At 40.4% G+C, this 20,995-nt stretch overlaps 1 protein-coding gene across 9 annotated transcripts in view; it reads right to left on the reverse strand.

Annotated features, from left to right (window-relative positions):
- The window catches only part of LOC121917252 (HMG box transcription factor BBX-like), a 181,072-nt gene that overhangs the window by 28,133 nt on the left and 131,944 nt on the right, over positions 1 to 20,995 (reverse strand). For 7 of the 9 annotated variants that reach the window (XM_042443031.1, XM_042443027.1, XM_042443032.1 and 4 more), the window contains 4 exons: positions 14,757 to 14,816; positions 12,534 to 12,614; positions 2,909 to 3,821; positions 567 to 705 (listed from right to left, as the gene is read on the reverse strand). In XM_042443031.1, coding sequence (XP_042298965.1) covers positions 567 to 705; positions 2,909 to 3,821; positions 12,534 to 12,614; positions 14,757 to 14,816 — 1,193 coding nt within the window. The remainder of the gene's footprint in view (positions 1 to 566; positions 706 to 2,908; positions 3,822 to 12,533; positions 12,615 to 14,756; positions 14,817 to 20,995) is intronic. The other 2 variants (XM_042443034.1, XM_042443030.1) reach the window with 1 other exon arrangement.

A 20,995-nucleotide genomic window follows, 5' to 3' on the forward strand; every position in this document is an offset into this window, starting at 1 on the left:
TACCCAGACTGTTGGGGGCAAATTAGCTTACTTGCTAATTAGCTTACTTGCTGTTCACCGTTATGATCTTTGGAATAGCGGTATATAAATAAAACAAATTATTATTAATTCAAGTATCTGAACTTTACTGAAGTTGATCAGCTCTGCAAAAGACAAACAGGTGCCAAAGAGGGAACCTTTGGCCACCATCAAATGCACTAGCACTATCTAGCTCTCTTATTGATGTTGATTGAACTCTATGTTGTGAGCTGTTATAATGACTGCAGTAATGACAATTAATGTCCACTATACTAATTGTAAGACATGAATTTTATCATTGATCATCTTATGTATTTTGTTCAGTATTTCTTGTATGGGTTATGACTAATATGGAATCAAAACTGAATTCTGATTAGGCAATTTCACTGCAGGACTGCATAGCAGATTTCTTCCCCTAAAATTACAGAAGGGACATATAAATTATGAATATGTATTTGGTAAAACGCATATATTATACACATACATAGATACAGTTTGAAAGAGAATGGTGAACCCATAATTAAACACTTACAAGTTATGTCACTTACCCCAAAACAATTTCTTCCTTTGGCTTAGGTTTTTTAAGCTTTTTGTTCCCACTTGTTCCCACTGGGGAAAATGCCCAGTTTTCTTCATTCCAGCATCCTTCATGATCAGAGTTGCCACCTTTTCCTGAGCTTCGTTTCCCTGGGAAGAATATTAGAAGGAAAGCGGGGGAAAGATATTTGGCTTTTTACTGGGAAACTGGTAGGAAATCTGAAAATAGTAGTTAGGTTGGGAACGAACTAACTCAGGTATGCTACAGTATGTGGACAACTATGGCAGGAGTCACAAAACTCTTCTAAGTTAACAGTATCTGATGGACTAGACTACAGAGAGGCTCATTCCTGTTTGGACCACAAGCCACCTCTTGTTATACCACTATTTAAAACTGCAAAATTTCTACATATTTGCAAAAGTAATGAAATTAAATTAGCCACATCGCCAAAAGAATGCAACTATGGCAGGATACAGACCACCCCTTTGGGGTTGCCTGCACCCACCCCTTTCCCCGACGGATCGAGGCCTGAGCTGCCACAGTGGCAGCCCCAGAAGCCCCAATCCGCTGCTTTTCTAGGCCGCGGGGAAGTGGCAAAATGCCCCTGGAAAGGGGTGTCCTTGGGGCTTCATGCCTCAAGGACACCCCAACAGCGGCAGGGAAAGAGAGAAAGGGGCCGCTTGGCCTCTTTCTCTTTTGTGTTGCTGGTGCAGCTGTGTAAAGGCTGCACCAGTGACACAAGCTGTGGAAGGAGCTCCGTTTTGGAGCTCCTTCCGGTGCCGCTGAAAGGACGCCACAAGCGCCCTGCAGTGGTGCCAAGACATAACGGCTGCGCCGCACCATTTGGAGGCAACGTGGCCGTTACGTCAAAATGGTGTCGCCCATGTAGACAGGGTGCCGCCATTTTGACGTCCTGCCGACATACTAGGGTTGCGGTGCATATATAAGCAACGCCCCAAGGCAACCCTAGTACGTCGCCAGGACGTACTTAAAGGCCCGTCTATACAGGGCCCTTGTTAACAGAACAGTGTCCCAGATCTCCTAAAATATCAGAGTGAAACAACCTGATAGCTTCAGAATTTTTAAAAATCATTCATGTTTTCGGTGTTACATATCTGAGACTTCAATTCAAATTCTGTGAAATTTCTTGTGTATTCACTGTAATCATATATAAAACAATGGAAAGGTACATTTAAAAAGTTGTATTTCTTTTTCACATCAATCCCCCTATGAAATTCATTGAGCAGATACCAAAAAAGCAAACAAAAAGTAAAGCTATGAACTGTCTTCCCCATAGAGATTGAAAATAAGCAAGAATGATCAACAAATGTGTGTAATTTAAGATTGACCTTCCATCATTTCAGTCAAATGGCTATGAGGATCCTTTCCTACCTCCAGGCTACAATACAGCTGAAAAGGAACATGATTTGATACAGGACTGAAACTAAGTAGATGCGGATCTCATCGGTTTCTCAAAGGCAAACTCCACGGATATGACTTGAGTTCATGAAATACAAAACTGGGGGTATAACTGAAATAAACATATTCTACTGAATGATGTCTGGGGCTGCAATCACACAGTAAAATTAATTCAGTCTGACACTGCTTTAACTGCCTTGGCTCAATGCTATTGAATTTTTGGAACTGTAGTTTTGAGATATGTAGCTGTCTCTCTCAGAGCTCTGGTGTCACAACAAACTACAGATCCCAGAATTGTACAGCATTGAGTCAAGATAGTTAAAGCAGTGTCATCCTGGATTATTTCTGCAATGCGGATGAAGCCTTGGATAGAAGTGATTACAGTTGAGATCTTAGATTTCCTTGATATGAAGCAAATCCCAGAAGGATGGATTTATTTCCGAGTACCTATGCATAGGACTGCACAGTACACATGCTAAAACTGCAAACAATTATGAATAGGGTTTTTAGGTTAGATATGGGATGGGAGTCTTGTAACTTCCAATCTTTAATAGATTGTGGAGCAGGATGAGGTACCCTAAAGCTCCACTGAGTGGGTTCAAGGTATCTATCCTATCTTACCTTCCAAACCCCAACTTTCAGCCAGAATCATTCATTTCCAGCACAACTGTTGCCTCACCAGTGGAAAGTGGGGAGGAGGTGGTGTGACAATAATAGAGACAGGTGCTGTTCTGTACCCTTTGCCCCCTCTTTTCACTGGTAAGGTAATACCCATGTTGGAATGGGACATTTGCAGCTGAAAGCTGGGGTTTGGAAAGTGAGGGTGATGCCAATTCTAAACCATAAATGGTAACGACCAGCTAATAGTAACTGCACGTCCTTTTTCAGCCCCTCCTCTTTGTTTAGCATATGGACATGTTAAAGGTTACATACCTCTATCAACATTGGCACGGAGGGATGTAAGCATGCCCTCTGACACCAGAGTTTTATACAGAGCACCCTTGCAAGCTCTCTCTGATTTTCTAGCGCCACATGTCTCTGCCTTTTTGTTACAGTCACTATCCTCAATTTTGACTTGCTCTGGTAAACCCTGTGGCATTACGTCCTCCATTGGTGTTAGTGGTTCTGTTTTGATGTTTTCAGGTGCCTCACATAGCAGCTCCTTGTTTTCTGTAATGTTAACATCATGGGGCTTTGATTCTTTGGGGGTATCTACACATTTTTCCTTCAGTGCTTTCTTCTGTTTTGACTTCACTTTTTTCTTTGGTGACTTTGTGTCCAAGATGTTCCCCTTCACTGTTGAAGGAGGACAGATTTTCTTATGGGGCACTTCTATGAGTCTCTCTGCTCCCCAGTCCCCTTTTGCAACTGCTTCAATAGTATAAATGACACTCTCAATGTCTGATTCAGAAGACTGCCTTTTTTTGCAAGCTTTCTTAGAGGTACATTTTTCAAGTTCTTGCCGGTCCAGTTTATTTTTCTTTTTTTTCTTTTTTAGCTTTTCTGGCTTGCTTAATCCTAAGGTGCTGATGTTGGCCATTGCAAGCTCTTGGGAACAGCATGCAGGGTCCTTGGCAATTGAGCTGTCAGGTGCAACTAGTGTTGTGTTGTCCAGTGCGGGATCTGTAGCCAGGCAGCATCTTGCCATCTCCTCCAACACTTCAGTGTTTGTCTTTTCATGTTCATGGCCCTTTGTCTTCAGAGATTTTTCTATTTTTACTTTGACCTTTTCTGGTTCCTCAACTTTTACCTGCTCAGGTGATTCAAAGGCCTTGATGATCCTAGATGCTTCTAGTTTAACTATCCCAGGTTCCCTCACCTTTACTTCCTCGGATGCAAGGCACATCTGAAACAAGGGTAAAATATTAAGTCGTAAAGTTGAAGGCTTTCATGGCCGGCATCCATGTTTTTTTGTGGGTTTTTTGGGCTATGTGGCCATGTTCTAGAAAATTTTCTTCCTGATGTTTTGCCAGCATCTGTGGCTGGCATCTTCAGAGAATGCTTTGCCTGGAAAAAGTTGTGTATATATATACTGTGTGAGCCTGGGAATGCAGGACTGATTTGCATATGTATTGTTTTGTGCTGATGGCCAGCCTCAGGCTGGGAGGCTAATGCAAAAGAGGATTAATGTCTGCTAATTGGTGATCATTATCTGCTGGGAAAGCCCCTGACTCTGAGTGGTTTACCATTTGCATTTGCTGAATCCTTATTTTGCTATTCCTCAGGACTGGTAGCCAGATTTTGTTCACTTTAAGGGTTTCTTCTTTCCATTTGAAATTATGCAGATGTTTGTCCACAAACCGAAACAACGTTTGGGTCACACAGTATACAGAAAACCCACACATACAGACCGATACCTGCACAAGAACTCCAACCATCACCCAAGAGAAAAAAGAAGCACAATCAAAACACTGGTAGACCGGGCAAAACACATCTGCAAACCCCACTTCTTGGAAAATGAACTGAAGCACTTGGACTGGGATCTACAGGCTAATGTTTATTCCAGCTCAGACATCAGAAGGGCTGCCAGGCCCAGGAAAACCCATAGAAGTGAAGACAAGCCGCTACCCAAAGGGAAGGTATTTTTTACCATACATCAAAGGAGTCACAGACAGAATAGGCAAAGTGGTGAGGAAGCATAACCTGAACATGGTTTACAAACCGACGAAGAAAATCCAGCAAATGCTTCGCTCAGCCAAAGACCACAGAGGCCCTCTCACAGCTGCAGGAGTTTACCACATACCATGCAGCTGTGGACAAGTCTACATAGGGACCACCAAATGCAGTGTGCAAACATGAATCAAGGAACACAAGAGACACTGCAGACTGGGCCAGCCAGAAAAATCAGCAGTAGTAGAACATGCCACAAACCATCCTGGGCATATAATACTGTTTAAAAACACTGAAATTCTGGACCATGCCAACCACTACCATGTCAGGATGCACAGGGAAGCCACTGAAATCCACAAATATTTGGATAATTTCAACTGGAAAGAAGAAACCCTTAAAGTAAACAAAATTTGTATGTACAACACTGTGTAAATTTACAGCGCTTCATAAATAAAGGTTGATAATAATAATAATAATAATAATAATAATAATAATTTGGCTACCAGTCCTGAGGAATAGCAAAATAAGGACTCAGCAAATGCAAATGGAAAACCATTCAGAGTCAGGGGCTTTCCCAGCAGATAATGATCACCAATTAGCAGACATTAATCCTCTTTTGCATTAGCCTCCCAGCCTGAGGCTGGCCATCAGCACAGAACAATATATATGCAAATCAGTCCTGCATTCCCAGGCTCACACAGTATATATACACCCTACTTTTTCCAGGCAAAGCATTCTCTGAAGATGCCAGCCACAGATGCTGGTGAAACGTCAGGAAGAAAATTTTCTAGAACATGGCCACATAGCCTGAAAAACCCACAAAAAACCAAAATATGAAGTCACTTTCCTATTTGCTTGATTTGATTTATTATGACACATAGCCAGCATCGGAAAAAAATACATGTGTTACATGGCATCAAAACAAGTAAATTATGCTCCAAAAAGAAGGAAAGCATCCATTCGTGGTTTTAAATCTTAAACCTCACAACTAAATATCACCCCAGAGATCTTTAATAACAATTCGATTAAAGACTAAGAACTAATAGCTTTTGCAGAATCATTTAGTAAGCTAAAACCTGATTTGACATCCCCTACTTAAAATGTAAAATCATTTAGGCAATTAGCAGACTGCAACATGTGCCCATTTTATAGGGTCGTCTCATATGGACTCTTCTGCAATTACCTGTTTAATCATGTAAAAGAAAACAATCAGCCAGAGGTGATATACACTAAATAAATAAAATCACTTCAACCACAATAAAAATAAATTATGTAAGGACAGATGACCAAAATGACTGACAGTATTATTTCAGTGCATTTCTATGACAAGCAACAGCAGCTGCACAAAATCTGGCAACTTTGTCAGTTACCTGTCCATTTAGGTTTGGAAGAAGATATTCAACATAAAATTTATCTTGTCTGGAAAATCTTTATCTTTATCTGGAAAATGTTGAATAAGGGGAGTTATAAATGAAGCTCTGATATCTTCATACAAGGAGCAGTAAAGAAGAACATGGCTAACTGACTCAACTTCATCTGAGCCTCAGCGACAAAACCGGCTCAAGTAAGGTACCTTTTTATATCTGCCATCCAATACAGCAGATGGAAGGGTATTCAATCTGGCTAGCATGAAGGGTCTTCTTAATTTGGGTATACTCAAGTTGTTAAAATACTTAGTGCATGTGAATACTCTTCCAACTTCTTCGCATATAGGATAAGAAGCTATCTGACTTTTATGATTTTGAAGGTTGATATCTTTAATACGTTGGGAAATGACTGCCTTTGCTTTATTTTAGCCCAGCATTATAACGCAAGTAAACAAAAAACCTATAGCAGATAATTTTATAATTAAAGATTTCTTCCAGTTGGATTGGTAAGTGTCAGTTAGTATTAACAGTGATAAACCAACTGGCTCAAAGAGCATCTTTAGCCAGATATTAAATTTACGCAGCTAAATACGAGCCTCAACTGACATTAACCATGTTTCTAGCCAAAGAATTGCAGTGGGAACACAACTTGGGAACTTGCTAATCTTGGAAAATGTTGCAGTAAGAATTTTATAAGAAAACCTCCTCTGCCTTTTGGCAGTTCTTCTGCATGTATAGAACATGCATCTGTAATGCCATTACTAGAGCTGTTGGGGAGTAAATCATATTTTTATTTTCTAAGAAAGGATAACACAATGTTGACTAACCAGAACTTTGTGGAAGATCAGGGTATAAATGTGATAAATAAGTAAGCAAAACACAAAGAGACCTACTAAAGTACTAGATCGGGCTGTTCAGAACTAGACTCACTGTGGAAAATGACATATTCACTTTCTTCTGTATCAACTTTATGCCACATTTATTGAAATGTGTAGGGGCAACTTATAATATATTTCAGTCTAGAGTGGGTGAATCTAAGTTCTTTGAAAAACTAAAAATGTATACAGTACCTGGAAATAGAGCTCTTTCAGTCTGCTAGCAATGTGTCTTTTCTTGTTTTTTTAATATAAGAACTCTGACTTTAATACACTGAACAGATACTGAGAAGTCACCATTATTTCTGGAACATATTCAGCTTGCTGCACATCAATGCTCAACTAAATAATCAGTTTGGTTTAGAGGGATGTTGGTGTTGTGACAGTCCCAAAAAGAAAGTGTACAAGTGTACAAAGTAAATGATTTTTATTTGTCTACAGCTCTGCTTCAACCCAGGTAAACTATTTGAATAGGCACTATCATAAGAAAAAAAAAGAGTGACAAACTATGTGGACAATGGCAACGAGTAGCAGTTTGGTATCTTGAAAATCTCTTCATACTGCTTATAGGAAAAGAAATAAGGCTGTGCATTAATCGGGTTTTCATTACACAACTCATTTCTTGCATAGGATCCAACCAGCTTCTCTTATGATAGCATTTACTTGAGATGATACAACATTTCATTTCTCAAGTCTTCAAGTTATGTTTTGTTGCTAGCTCAATAGAGATTTTATTTCCCTAGAAAAAGTATTACTATGCATTTATTTATTATATATTCACTGGATTTACATCCTGTCTACCTACCCAAGATGGAATGGCTAATAAGAAAGTTGAAGAAAAGAAATGAAAGTAAAATATTAAAAAAAAACAAGTTTAAAAGATAATAGACTTTCAAAAATTAAATTCTGAGAAAATTTTGCAGGGAAGACAGTTACATAATGTCACTGTCACCTGGTGCAGTATACATTGTATCAGAATCAACAGCAAACTCCCTTGTCCATGTACATCTTGGGTTAGCTAACCATCTTTAAATGTTACCACAGAAAATAAATACCTTTCATCACTTCAAGTGGTTGTGCTGTTCTCCAGAGCACCACCAGGGTTCTGGACAGAAAACCATTATTTCTCCCCAATAATTCAAAAACACATATTAATTTTTTTAAAAAAAATCCTTGCTGAACTTACTTGTTCAGCCTTGTTTCTGTTTTTGGAGAGCCAGCAAAGAGGAAACTGAAGACCGGTACAGATTAGTAGAAAGGGGTGGCTGCAGCAACTGTACAGCTGCGACAACGATTCGCTGGAAAAAGGAGCTCTGAAATGGAGGTTTTTTCCTGTGCCACCGCCAAGGCACCATTTGTGCCCTGGGGCGTTGCGCTGACATGCCTTGTATGCCACGCCATTTGAAGATGTTCAAAGATGACATACATGTCTCTAGACAATTGGTTCCCACTGCCAAACCACTCATACTGTCAAGATGTTCCTTCTAATACATGATTGAAATCTACTCTCCTGTAACTTCAAACCATCAGAAATGGTCCTATCCTTTGGGAGAGCTGTAGTTTTATGAGATTAGCCTTTTCTGTAAGAGAACTCTGGTCTACACTTCAGCATCATAAGGAGCAAGAGGTTTTCCTGACCAGAACGGACTGGATGGTCTTGGAGGGGAAACGCACAGAGAAAGTTGCTGGGGAGGAGGAGTTCACTTCACATACTACAGAGGTAGATGTTTGGAGGAATGTCACACACAGAAGTAGGGAAACCAGGGATCGTTCTGTGAGCTTGCAGCTACAGGATTGATTTGAACTTCTCTCTGTTATCAGGGATAATGAAGAACAACAGCAGGGACAGACTTCAGGGACAGAGCAGGGAAGCCTGAGAGTACCACCAACGGGAACAGCTGCTACTAAGCCTCAGAGGAGACATGTGGTGGTGGTGGTGGGGACTCTTTGCTGAGCGGTACTGAAGCAGTGGTTTGTGGACCTGACAAGATGTCTTGGGAGGTATGTTGTCTCCCTGGGGCAAGGATCCATGATGTAACAGAAAGGCTGACAAGACTTGGCAAGTCTACTGACTGTTACCCCTTTCTATTGGTCCATGTGGGAACCAATGATACTGCAAGGCACAGCCTTCAGAATACCATAAGGGACTATGAGGCTCTGGGTAGGAAGCTGAAAGAAATGGATGTACAGGTTGTCATCTCATCTCTTCTCCCAGTTGAAGGGCATGGTCCAGGAAGGGAGAAGAAAACAGCGGATGTAAACAACTGGCTCTGTAGATGGTGTCACCAAGAACGGTTTGGATTCTTGGATCATGGGTTGCGGTTCCATGAGGGGGGACTTCTGGCAAGGGATGGGTTGCATCTCACACCAGTTGGCAGAAACGTTTTTACCAATAATCTCAAAAATTTAATCAGGAGGGCTTTAAACTGAGTTATGTGGGGGAGGAAGACAGAATTCTGAATGGCAAAAGGGCTGGAGAAAATAGTCAAATGTTATAGAGGGAAGAAGGCAAACAGTACAATGATCCAACAGTGGGAGGCAAAAAAACTTGCACAGGCAGCATCGATGTCTCTACACTAATGCCCAGAGCATGGGAAATAAGCAAGATGAACTTGAACTCTTAGCACAGCAAAGCAAATATGATATAATAGGCATTACTGAAACCTGGTGGGGTAAGTCTCATGATTGGAATGTAGGAATAAAGGGGTATAACCTTTTCAAGAGAAATAGGCCAAACAGGGAGGAGGAATAGCATTATATGTCAGAGACATTTACACCAGTGAAGAGATCCAGGACATCAATCATGAAAGCCAGGTGGAGAGCATCTGGATAAAAATTAAAGGGAAGGGAAACAACAAGGATGTTATTGTGAGAGTCTACTACAGACCCCCAAGTCAGATGGAGGAATTGGATGATGCCTTTCTAGAACAGATGACCACACACTCAGAAAGGAGAGATGTAGTGGTGATGGTTGACTTCAACTACTCTGATATTTGCTGGAATTCAAACTCAGCAAAATCCTCAAGGTCTAGCACTTGCCTTGAAAATAATTTCATTGTCCAAAAGGTGGAAGAGGCAACAAGGGGGTCAGCTATTTTAAATCTGATCCTAACTGACAGGGATGACCTAGTCAATGGGGTGCAAGTGGTGGGATCCTTAGGTGGGAGTGACCATGTTCTCCTAGAGTTTAATCGTATCTCTTCCTTTGATAAAATTACTTCCTTTGATAAAATTCCTTTGATAACAGCTTGGTAGATGAAGGGAATGCTGTGGATATAGTATATCTTGATTTCATTAAGGCCTTTGACAAGGTTCCCCATGACATTCTTGCAAACAAACTTGTAAAATGTGGGCTACACAAGGTAACTGTTACATGGATTTGTAATTGGTTGATCAGCCAAACTCAAAGGGTGCTCAACAATGGCTCCTTTTCATCCGGGACAGAAGTGACCAGTGGGGTCCCCACAAGACTCTGTCCTGGGCCCAGTGCTATTCAATATCTTTATCAATGACTTGGATGAAAAACTTGGGGGCATACTTATCAAATTTGCAGATGACACGAAATTAGGAGGAATACCTAATACTCCAGAGGACAGGATCAAAATTCAAAACGACCTGAATAGACTAGAAAGCTGGGCCAAAGCTAACAAAATGAAATTCAACACGGAGAAATGTAAGGTACTGCACTTAGGGTGGAAAAATGAAATGCACAGATATAGGATTGGGGACACCTGGCTGAACGAGACTACATGTGAAAGGGTTCTAGGAGTCCAGGTAGACCACAAGTTGAACATGAGTCAACAGTGTGATGCGGCAGCTAAAAAGACCAATGCGATTTTAGGTTGCATCAATAAAAGTATAGTGTCTACATCAAAAGAAGTAATAGTCCCACTCTATTCTGCTTTGGTCAGGCCTCACCTGGAATACTGTGTCCAGTTCTGGGCATCACAATTTAAAAAGGATGTGGAGAAACTGGAGCATGTCCAAAGGAGGGTGACTAAAATGGTGAAGGGTCTGGAAACCATATCATATGAGGAACGACTTAGGGAGCTGGGGATATTTAGCCTGGAGAAGAGAAGGTTAAGTGGTGATATGATAGCCCTGTTTAAATATTTGAAGGGATGTCATATTGAGGAGGGAACAAGTTTGTTTTCTGGTGCCCCAGAGAACAGGACCCGGAACAATGGATGCAAGCTAAAGGAAAAGAGATTCCACCTCAACATTAGGAGGAACCTCCTGACAGTAAGGGCTGTTTGACAGTGGAACACACTCCCTCGGAGAGTGGTGGAGTCTCCATCTTTGGAGGTCTTTAAGCAGAGGCTGAATGGCCATCTGTATCTGTTGGGGATGTTTTGATTGAGAGTTCCTGCATGGCAGGGGGTTGGACTAGATGGCCCTTGTGGTCTCTTCCAACTCTACGATTCTATGATTCTATGAGAAGACTGGTTTACTGAACTGAAGGGAGTGAGCGCTACCTGACAGCAGAAGGGGCAGGAGATCCCATTGCCAGGTGCAGACTGATGACCTCATCCACAGAGGCCACTGAACGACTCCAACGGATGTCCTCAAGTCTGTGACAGGCTACAGGGACATAGCCAGATACCTCTCTGATTCCATCCCCTGATCTGCATCAGCAGAAGAATAGCTCAGGTCTATGTGTGTTGCAACTGCGAGTCCTGGGGTTATGATAGGGATTTGTAGCAGAGTTCTGCATGCAGAACACATATGCTATGCTCATGTATGTTATATCTGTCACAGCCTCACCAAACCACTAGCAAGCAAGCAACTTATCATATTTTTGCATTTTACCACTTACAATACAAACTTTTTAAAATGGGTAGCCTTGCATAGGACACAGACCGCTGGAACTCAAAGAAGGTTTCTTTTTGTGTTACTAAAGGAGTTTAAATTTTATTTCTTTGGTTTTCTTGGTTCCTTGGTCCAAAACACATTGCAGAAATAACCCAGTTTGAACCTGCTTTAACTGCCCAGGCTCAATGCAAGGGAATTCTGGGAGCTGTAGTTCTGTAAGACATTTAGCCTTCTCTGTCTGTGCTCTGGTGCAACAATAAACTACAACTGCCAGGATTCCCTAGCACTGAGCCAGGGCAGTTAAAGCTATCCTAGACAGGATTATTTCTGCAATGTGTTTTGGACCTTTAACTCCCAGAGCCTACATGGCAAAAGAGAGGAATGCACTCTGCCTACCATCTTAACTGACATCTTGATAAAATGTAAGTCTGTGATTCCAACATCATTTTTTTCCCCTTCCTCTTGTATGATTGTTAACACTTTTGCCTGATGTCAGTGGAACTTCAAAACTTGTTTCATTTATTTTGTGCATCCCCCCAATAAAGGTATCACTGTTTTGTGAAGTCTGGATATGTCTGTACTTGCTGTATGGTCAACATGGCTACAGTCTGAATATCTTTTATTTAAAATTGAGTTATTTATGTTTTCTCTGTGGTTGTGCAAGTCAGTTATTCTAAACTTGTTGGCTTTATCCTAGAAATACTATGTACTTAATGGTTAGACAAGGTATATCTCGATCCTTGACACCAATGTGATAATTTATGGTTCTATAAACAACAATGCTAATTATGACTGTATTACTGCTCTTTTCCCCAGACCTTGGCAACCAGCATCATTCAGTTACTCTTCCCCATATGTGCCAGTAGTAATTAAGCCACAGGATTTTAATACTACCTCTGCCAACTGAAACAATGCCGATGTCCCACAATGCTTTGTTAATTCAGGAGGACCTGAATGGGATGTACTAGACGAAATCTAAAGTAGAAAGAAAGAAAGTAAGGGGTGGTGGAAGATAATATCACAATGTCACTGATAAAGTTGTGGCTTCAAGCTTAACACAAAATGTCAAAGGAAATTTCATATTATTACATTTGGAAAAGCAATTAAACTACTGGACAGCCAGATGAGTATTGTATAAAAAAAATAACTGTCAGTTGGCTTTCAGATGCGGTATTCAGTTTCTGGGTTAAACTTAAATGAACCACACCATCTCTAAGGAGACTGTTAAAATATAGAACAAATGTTTCTCACGATATAAACAGATAATTGATCACTGACTATTTTAGCAAGAAAGAGCTGTGTCAGTTTAAAGAAAATCTTGACCACATTATTTACATTTTAATGACAACCAATTTAAATTGTCTCATTTGTACTTGAAGGTAAAAAGGATATTAAAGAGCTAAATGACAAGTATGATTTTGCAACATTTTCATCACGTTTATTCTTTTGCTGAGCACGAGAATATGCCCTTGACTAATTAATCAGATCATCAAAATGTAATTTTTAAAATTACTTCTTGTGCACTCCTTCAGCCAACAAGGAATCTGGAAGTTATAGCAGAAAAAAGTAACTTTTCCAAGATCTGTCCCTAATGAACTCTTAATTGAATTCCATGAATTGTTAAGCATATTATGTGACATACGTATATTGTTAATATTGCTGGTATTTGATACTGTCAGCTGTTCTGCTGACACGTGTTGCTTTTACTTAAACACTTGAAATGTTTTAAGTGAATTGAACTTAAGTTAACATTATGATGTATTACAACTGTAACTATGATTGTTGCATTTTTTTAAAATGGACTGCTTTGAGTGTGTTGTGGAAAATGTGGTATACAAATGAGCTGATTTTTACTGTGACCACTTACAGGTTTGCCAGATGCCATGTTTTCACCACAGAAAAGCAAAATGAGGGTGACAGAGCTTGCCTCAATTTATGCATTTTTAATTCAATGCTGTGTAGACATTCAGCAGAATAAACCAGATTCTCCCTTCTATATAGAGCCTACACTAAATCAATGCTATTTTCCTAAATTGAAACAGCAGGCATCTGTACAGCCTAGCTTGAGGAGAAAAAAAAAGAGTGAAAGCGTTGTGAGTGAGTGTAATAATTTGTATCTGTGTCTGTGAAGAACAGACATCTTCCTACACTTCTCAATATAGAAGAGGCATCCAAAGTTCCCAGACCAAATAGATAATTTGCCCTTAATCAACTCTTTAATTATTCAATACCTATTGCAATAAGTCCTTGTTTGAAGACTAACACTTCAGCATGGTTGTCACATCAAAATAGTTCTGCATTATTGTCCCTGTGTGACTTCCAGGAACATGAAGGAGACCATACAGAAAATGTATGTCCTATGAAATGTGTGGGATTGCCTCACATGCTGCAGAGAAGATGACTCTGTATTTTGACAGCATGTTCAATCAATTCTTTTCTCTATCATTTATACACAGTGTACAGAACAAAAGGCATGAAACATCTGTAGTTTGAGCTGTAGTCAGAAAAAGACTACAAGGTGCCAGTCTTTGTACAGTCTTCTTTAATTTGGTACCATTCAAATACGTTGGACAACAGTTGCCCTCATCTCAACGTCAGCATGGCCAACAGACCTGGAGGGTATTATGTCATGGAAGGCTGCTCTCTGCCTAGCTCCTTTGCAAATATTACAGAAGAAAATCAGTATGATAAGTTGTGACAATGTGGAAGCCTGGTATTTCCTATCATATACAAAATCATCTGACAAACATTTAATTTTTCAGACTTCTTATACAACTTAGTTTATTAGTGACAATGGTCCAAAACATACTGTAGAAATAATCCAGTTTGAGGCAGCTTTAACTGCCCTGGTTTGGTGCTAGGGAATTTTAGGGACTGCAGTTTTGTGATACATTTAGCTTTCTCTGTCAGAAGGCTCTGGTGCCTCGATAAACTACAGTTCCCAGGATTGCCTAGCATTGAGCCAGGACAGTTAAAGTGGGCATTTCCATGTTTCACTGTATAACTCCTAGTTCTATTACATGTTTGCTGTTGACATTTCTGATGCCAAGTTTCTGCAATCTGCATTTGCAAAATACAATAAAAATACACATTTTTGAAATAAGAAGGGGATCTTACCTCAGCCAATTGGAAGAGTGCTGATTTCCTGCAGTGCTTCAAATGTTCAGGACTCCCCAGCTATGATGCAAGAGAGAATACTTTTTAGACTAATGAAGGGAGTGGTTGCCTTTTGGGAGATTTCAATTAGTCAGTACCAACTAACCCATAACAGCTGCCACGGTTATCCTAAATGTCCTGGGATTTTAGTATGGATTTACTGTGGATTCTGAGATTTCACAGGAGACAGGCATCAGTGCACAGTACTCTGCTGCTTGAACTAGTCATGTTTCAAAAAGAGAAGAACGAAACCTTCTCCATTAGTCACATAATTTGTTTTAAACTAAGAAAAACAATAAACAAAGAAGTGATAAACATAGTAGGTCTACAGTGAAGAGTGTCATGCTCTATAATGAATTGTGTCTGAATGACAGGGGACTTTTGTGCCTGGGTTAAAGGCTGTCCATTATGAATGATACATACACTTGATGGTATCATTCCTTTCACAAAGATTCAATATTATTCTCTCCTGCTGTGAAAGGAATAAAAAGAAAGGAAACATATGAAGAACACCCAGGCTGAAAGGAAAAGCTGTCTGGGATGCTTGCCAAGAATCCCCAGGCATCGTGGACTCTAGTGCAATGAGCATCATCATCACACAAGACTGTTGTGCTACTGGATAGTTGAATATTTACAGGCACTGGTATTTTTCACTGAGTGACTGCTACTGGCTGCTTACGTCTCACAATGTAAGCAATACTTTTCTCAGTATGACATTTGTAAAGTGTATAACAACAGCAACAAAAAAACAACAACTTTTTGTTGGGAGGGTGGGAGGGGGTAGGAAAACAACCAAGAGGAAAACATAATTTTGGCATAGGGAAATCTGCCAAAGCTCTTGGGAAGAAACAATATGTTTGCTCTAAAGAAGTAACATGGGTGCTACTAGATAAAATAAATACATAAGATACTATTTAAAAATTTGAGTATTTTTCTCAAATGATCTAAAAGTACATATTGTTATAGAAATCTGAGGAACCAAGACTTTCTCTCACTAAGTCACAGGTCTGACGAAGTAAGGTGACAGAGGATCCAGAAAATGTGCTGAGAATTCAAAGTTTATTCCAATTTGCCGGCAAAGGAAAAATGTCCTCAGTGGAATTCAAAGTTCCATAAACTGAGGCCCAGAAGCAAAGAAAATGGCTGTTCATATAGGTAATTCCAACAATGAGGTCCCTAACAATGTATTCTATTCACTGGTTCAAAGTGCTAACGTACAGAAACTTTCATTCAATCAGAGCAAAGATACATGTATACATTAAAATACCATTTAAGCTACATCCCACACCCTCCTTACTTTTAGGCCCCCTCCCTTTAACCTTATCATGAGTTATGTCTCCCAGCTAGCTCCAGGCACCAGAGAATTCCAGGTCCTTCACTTGAGGTCAGCCTGTGCCCTTTACTGCTTTACTCTACTTTCCTGTTTACATTTCCCAGGCCTCAATTCAAAATACATAATTCTATTGACCAAACTGACTCCATCTTTCTATAAATCTATTGTAGCTAAAATTTCATCTACCTCAATATCCTGTATCATATTCAGGGTAAAAACAACCTTTTCTCCAGCAAAGAAAGATGAGAGTGTGAGTCTAGTGTGCTTAATGATGCATAGGTGCCAGCCCCCCCCCCCCCAAGGAATAGCTCTGGTAAGGAAGTTCAAGATTATTTTTAGCTTTTTTTGTGAGTTTTTTGGGCTATGTGGCCATGTTCTAGAAGAGTTTCTTCCTGACGATTCGCCAGCATCTGTGGCTGGCACAGATGCTGGAGAAACATCAGGAAGAAACTCTTCTAGAACATGGCCACATAGCCTGAAAAACCCACAAAAAACTATAGATGCCGGCCATGAAAGCTTTCGACTTCACATTGTTTTTAGCATTTAAGCATTGCGACACACTCCTCTGAATGCTCTAATCTGGAAAAAATTGTTTTCTACTTCCAAAGAGAACTAAACTTGGCACAAAAGGATTCTCCTTCATTATGAAATAGTCCTTTAGTGCTCCACAATAGAAAATACCTTATAAACTCAACATTCCAATAGAAGCAGTGTGTGTGTGTGTGTGTGTGTGTGTATAAAATAATAATAATAATAAAATATTTATTTCTAGCCCGCCTTTCCTGTGATCAAGGCGGGTTACATACACATGCCAATACAGCATAGCAATACAATATAAAACACAATAAAAACAACAAATACATTACATTAAAAATTGCAATAGCGATTACAAATTACAAAATCTAGCTAGCTCGAGATACTTCAACACATACAGTAAGAGAGGGGAGGGCTACATCGGGGAAGGCTGGGGAAAAGCCTGTTGAAACAGGTAAGTTTTTAACTCCTTCTTGAACTGGTCAAGAGAGGTGGCCGAGCGGAGCTCACCGGGAAGCGAGTTCCAGAGCTTTGGGGCCGAGATAGAGAAGGCCCTCTGCGTTGTTATGGCATATTTTGAGTCTGGAACTCTCAAGAGTTGCTTCCTGGCCGATCTGAGAGGGCGGGGCGGATTATATGGAGAGAGATGATGACCTCTAATTTTTCTAAGCATATTCACTGCTTTCTGCTGCTTGTTGTACTTCAAAGCTCTGAAGAGAACTCAGTGTTGGTAGGACAAGATCTTGCAGGTAATACAGTAATTATGTGACCTATACTGCATTACTTTTGGAATTAAAAATACATAACAATGGTCCTTCAGCAAAGTAACATAATGACTCACAATGTCAACTTTTTTCATATACTACTTAATGTTTGCTTGCTTTCTACAGGCCACTGCTTTATTTTTTAGATTGCCCCCCCCCCAATAAGCAAGAAATAAAAAGTACTAAATAACGTAAAGAGATCACAGACAATATATTAATTAATTATTGGGAAGGTATGTTCATATAATGAACTACACTATAGACTATTTTTAAGAAGTAATTTCTCAGGCTCTGGGTAGGCCCATTGTTCTGTATTAAACTATTTAAAATAAATAAAATAATTTAAAAAGAAAAATGCTGAGTATTCTTGGTTAAAGGATTTTACACAGGGCTTGCAGATGTTCCTTGAAAAATTGAACTTCCTTGACAAGAAGATCAATGCAGTAGGCCCTCTGTATCCACAGATTCTGCATCCACTGATTCAACCATCCACAGTTTAAATATACCTATTATATACACACATACATTTAAAATCCAAAGAGCAAACCATAATTTTGCCATTTTACTACTCTGCTGTATATAAGCATTCATGGATTTTGGTATCAATAGGGGGGTCTGGAACCAAACTTAAGGGCCCACTGTAATCGTGAAATAGAAAATTGTCCAGACCACCTCTCCCATACTTCCATAGCTTCATTCTCCCAGCACCCCAAAGGCTGGCACTCAAGAAACAGGAAGCACAAAGGTGGCAGCTTTCTCTTTCAGTTGGCTGCTGCCACCTGCCAGTACAACCACTAAGAAAGTAAATCCTCTGGCCTCAAGACCACTCACAGTAGTCTGTACAAGAAACCATTTTCTCTCTAACTCTTCCTGACTTAGGATAAAGTCCTGTGACAGCAGTTGGACTACTTATTTGTGTTGTATTAATTAACCTTGAAGCAGCTCATAAAGAATCTTTTTAGTTTAGTGACGAAGGAGCTTAGTGCTCCAGGCTACAAAGCAATTTTGAGACGGTACCATTTGTAATTTCATATTATCAAGAGGTGACTTAAAGTTATTTTCCAATTATAGGATGAAATAAACATAATTTTAATTTTCAGTTAACTTAATCCTTTCAGCCTCTACAGTGGGCTACTGCTACTGACCAATCTTTAAGAGTAGTTCAATTCAGCTAGCATCTCAAAGTAAGACTATACTTTATAAGGCAAACAATAAAAATTTCAAAATGAAGGGTTATATATTTCCTCCTGCATTTGCCATTTCTCTCCCATAAGTCTATCACTCAACACCAATCACATCTGAATTAAAATTATGAAGCATCACAAGTTTATATGATGCCTCACTGTTTTAATTCAGATGTGATCAGTGGTGAGTAATAGACCTGTGGAAGAGAAATGGCAAATGCAGGAGGATGGATGGATGGATGTGTGTGTGTGTATGAAGTCCTTCATTTTGAAATTTTCATTTTGGTGCTTTCTAATCTGGATAAAACCTGGAAATATAGGGAGCACTGTCAGGCATTTGAAGGGTTAAAACACAGCACACAGGGAAATGCTTGATGTGTGTGTGTTTGGCCATGAGCATTCAGCAGAGTGGCAAGGCTGATCAGCACAGCTGAAGCTCATTGTGTCAAGGACTCTTCAGTGTCCAAGTGCATGTAGCCATGGATGATGAAACCATGTGTCTGCATTGCACAGGAGACACATGACATGGTTACACACCTGAACTCACTGGGTTTGGGAGACCACATGGTCTGGAGACTATATAAACCCAGGGGTTGCAAGGGATAGCTTGTGGGTTTGTAGAAGGAGTTGGATTGGTATGGATTGGAGTTTAAGAGATCTGGATTTGTATTATAGCGCTGTGAATAAAGAGCACTTTGGGAGACTTAGTTTCTCTGGTGGTTTATCAGAAGAAGCTATAGCATCGGTTTGCTGTGTGTCCCCGGAGGTTCCTGCATTGCTGCAGTTCCTGGAAGACATCCAGTTGCTGTCATCCAAAATTGGACTTTGGAGTCACGCTTCGGCTTCTGGAAATTGCCAGCTCTGCTACAAGGGTCTGATTTAACCCCAGGACTCGTTGAGAGTTGCTGATAGTGGTTGTTGGACCCCAGCAGTTGCGCTGACAAGCACATTGTATAAAACAATTGCAGGGGCAGTTTTAAATTAGGTTTGGCTCTCTGATCCTTGAGTTTTATTAATATTGTTGGGAAATATCCCCAAAGGGGATAGATTTTAAGTAGTTATGTGGAGAGAGAAAGTAACAGGAAAGAATGACTGATAGGAAGTAGAAACTCTTTCATTCTCAAAACAAACTTCAATATCAAGTTATGTTTCTGCATCTACCCATTTCTACCACAATCACATAGGAACTGGTCCACAGGGGCCAAATTAAAATTGTTATAATAAGAAGAAATGGCTATGTTACCACATTAAATGAAAGAACATTACATTAGTTGCAAATTTGCAAATCAGTTACATAAAAGAAGAACAAAGAAAGTTGTTAGGGAATAATGAATGTTGAAATAGCAAAATGGATGATAAGGGAGACAATTATGTGGGAAAAGAACATAAGGAGACAATAAAATTCTCTCTCCCTCCACACATACACACTCCTCTCCCCCACAAGGCACCTGACTCCATCTTTGCCTCTGAGGGGATTGAAGGAAGGGCCCCCATCTGCCTTCAACAAAGGAACTCCTCTCCCCCCCAACAGAAGGCACCTGGCTCCATCTCCCTCTCCTTCTGGTCCCAGAATTCCCCACAGGAAGAAGGACAAATTTAACCTGTGCTGCCTGGAAGAACTTCCTGCTTGCATCGGACTCTTTCCCAGATGGCCTGACCTGGCAATATTATTATTGCTTTCGTTATTATTGTTATTGTTGACCTTTTATTGTAAACCCCTCAAACTCCTTTACCACCTCAGAGAGCCAGCTACACCTCTTTCTTTTCTCTGCGAACCCCATCCTTCCCATGGCTCGCCACATTTCTCCTAACCTGATCCCCATTCGGCCTCTCCCTGTCTCCGTGCTTCCCTTCCTCTGTTCCCTCTGGAACTGCCGCTCTGCTGCCCCTAAACCAACAGCAATCCATGACCTTTTTCTCTCCAAATCCCTTAATCTCCTTGCTCTCACTGAAACCTGGCTCCCAGCCCATGATACTACAACCTCCGCTGCCTTTTCTTTTGGTGGTCTCTCCTTCACCCACTCCAGCCGCCCTGAGGGTCGAGGGGGAGGGGTTGGTATCTTGCTATCTAACTCCTGCCAGTATCAAGTTCTATCTTTTCCCCCCAGCTATCATTTCTCTTCCTTTGAGTTTCATCCTATCAGACTCTTTTCTCCTGTACAGCTCTGGGTTGCAGTTATTTATCGCCCTCCTGGCTCTGCCACCCAGTTCCTCTCAGACTTTGAATCATGGCTGACATTCTTTCTTTCAGATTCACTCCCCACTTTGATCCTAGGTGACTTCAATATCCACATTGATGATTCCAATAACCCTACAACATCTCGCTTTAACTCTCTGCTAGCTTCTTTTGGCCTCCAGCCACACTCCAATGCTTCAACTCATTCT

Source organism: Sceloporus undulatus, unplaced genomic scaffold (genome assembly GCF_019175285.1).
Source record: "Sceloporus undulatus isolate JIND9_A2432 ecotype Alabama unplaced genomic scaffold, SceUnd_v1.1 scaffold_13, whole genome shotgun sequence".
NCBI classification, from domain to species: Eukaryota; Metazoa; Chordata; class Lepidosauria; order Squamata; family Phrynosomatidae; genus Sceloporus; species Sceloporus undulatus.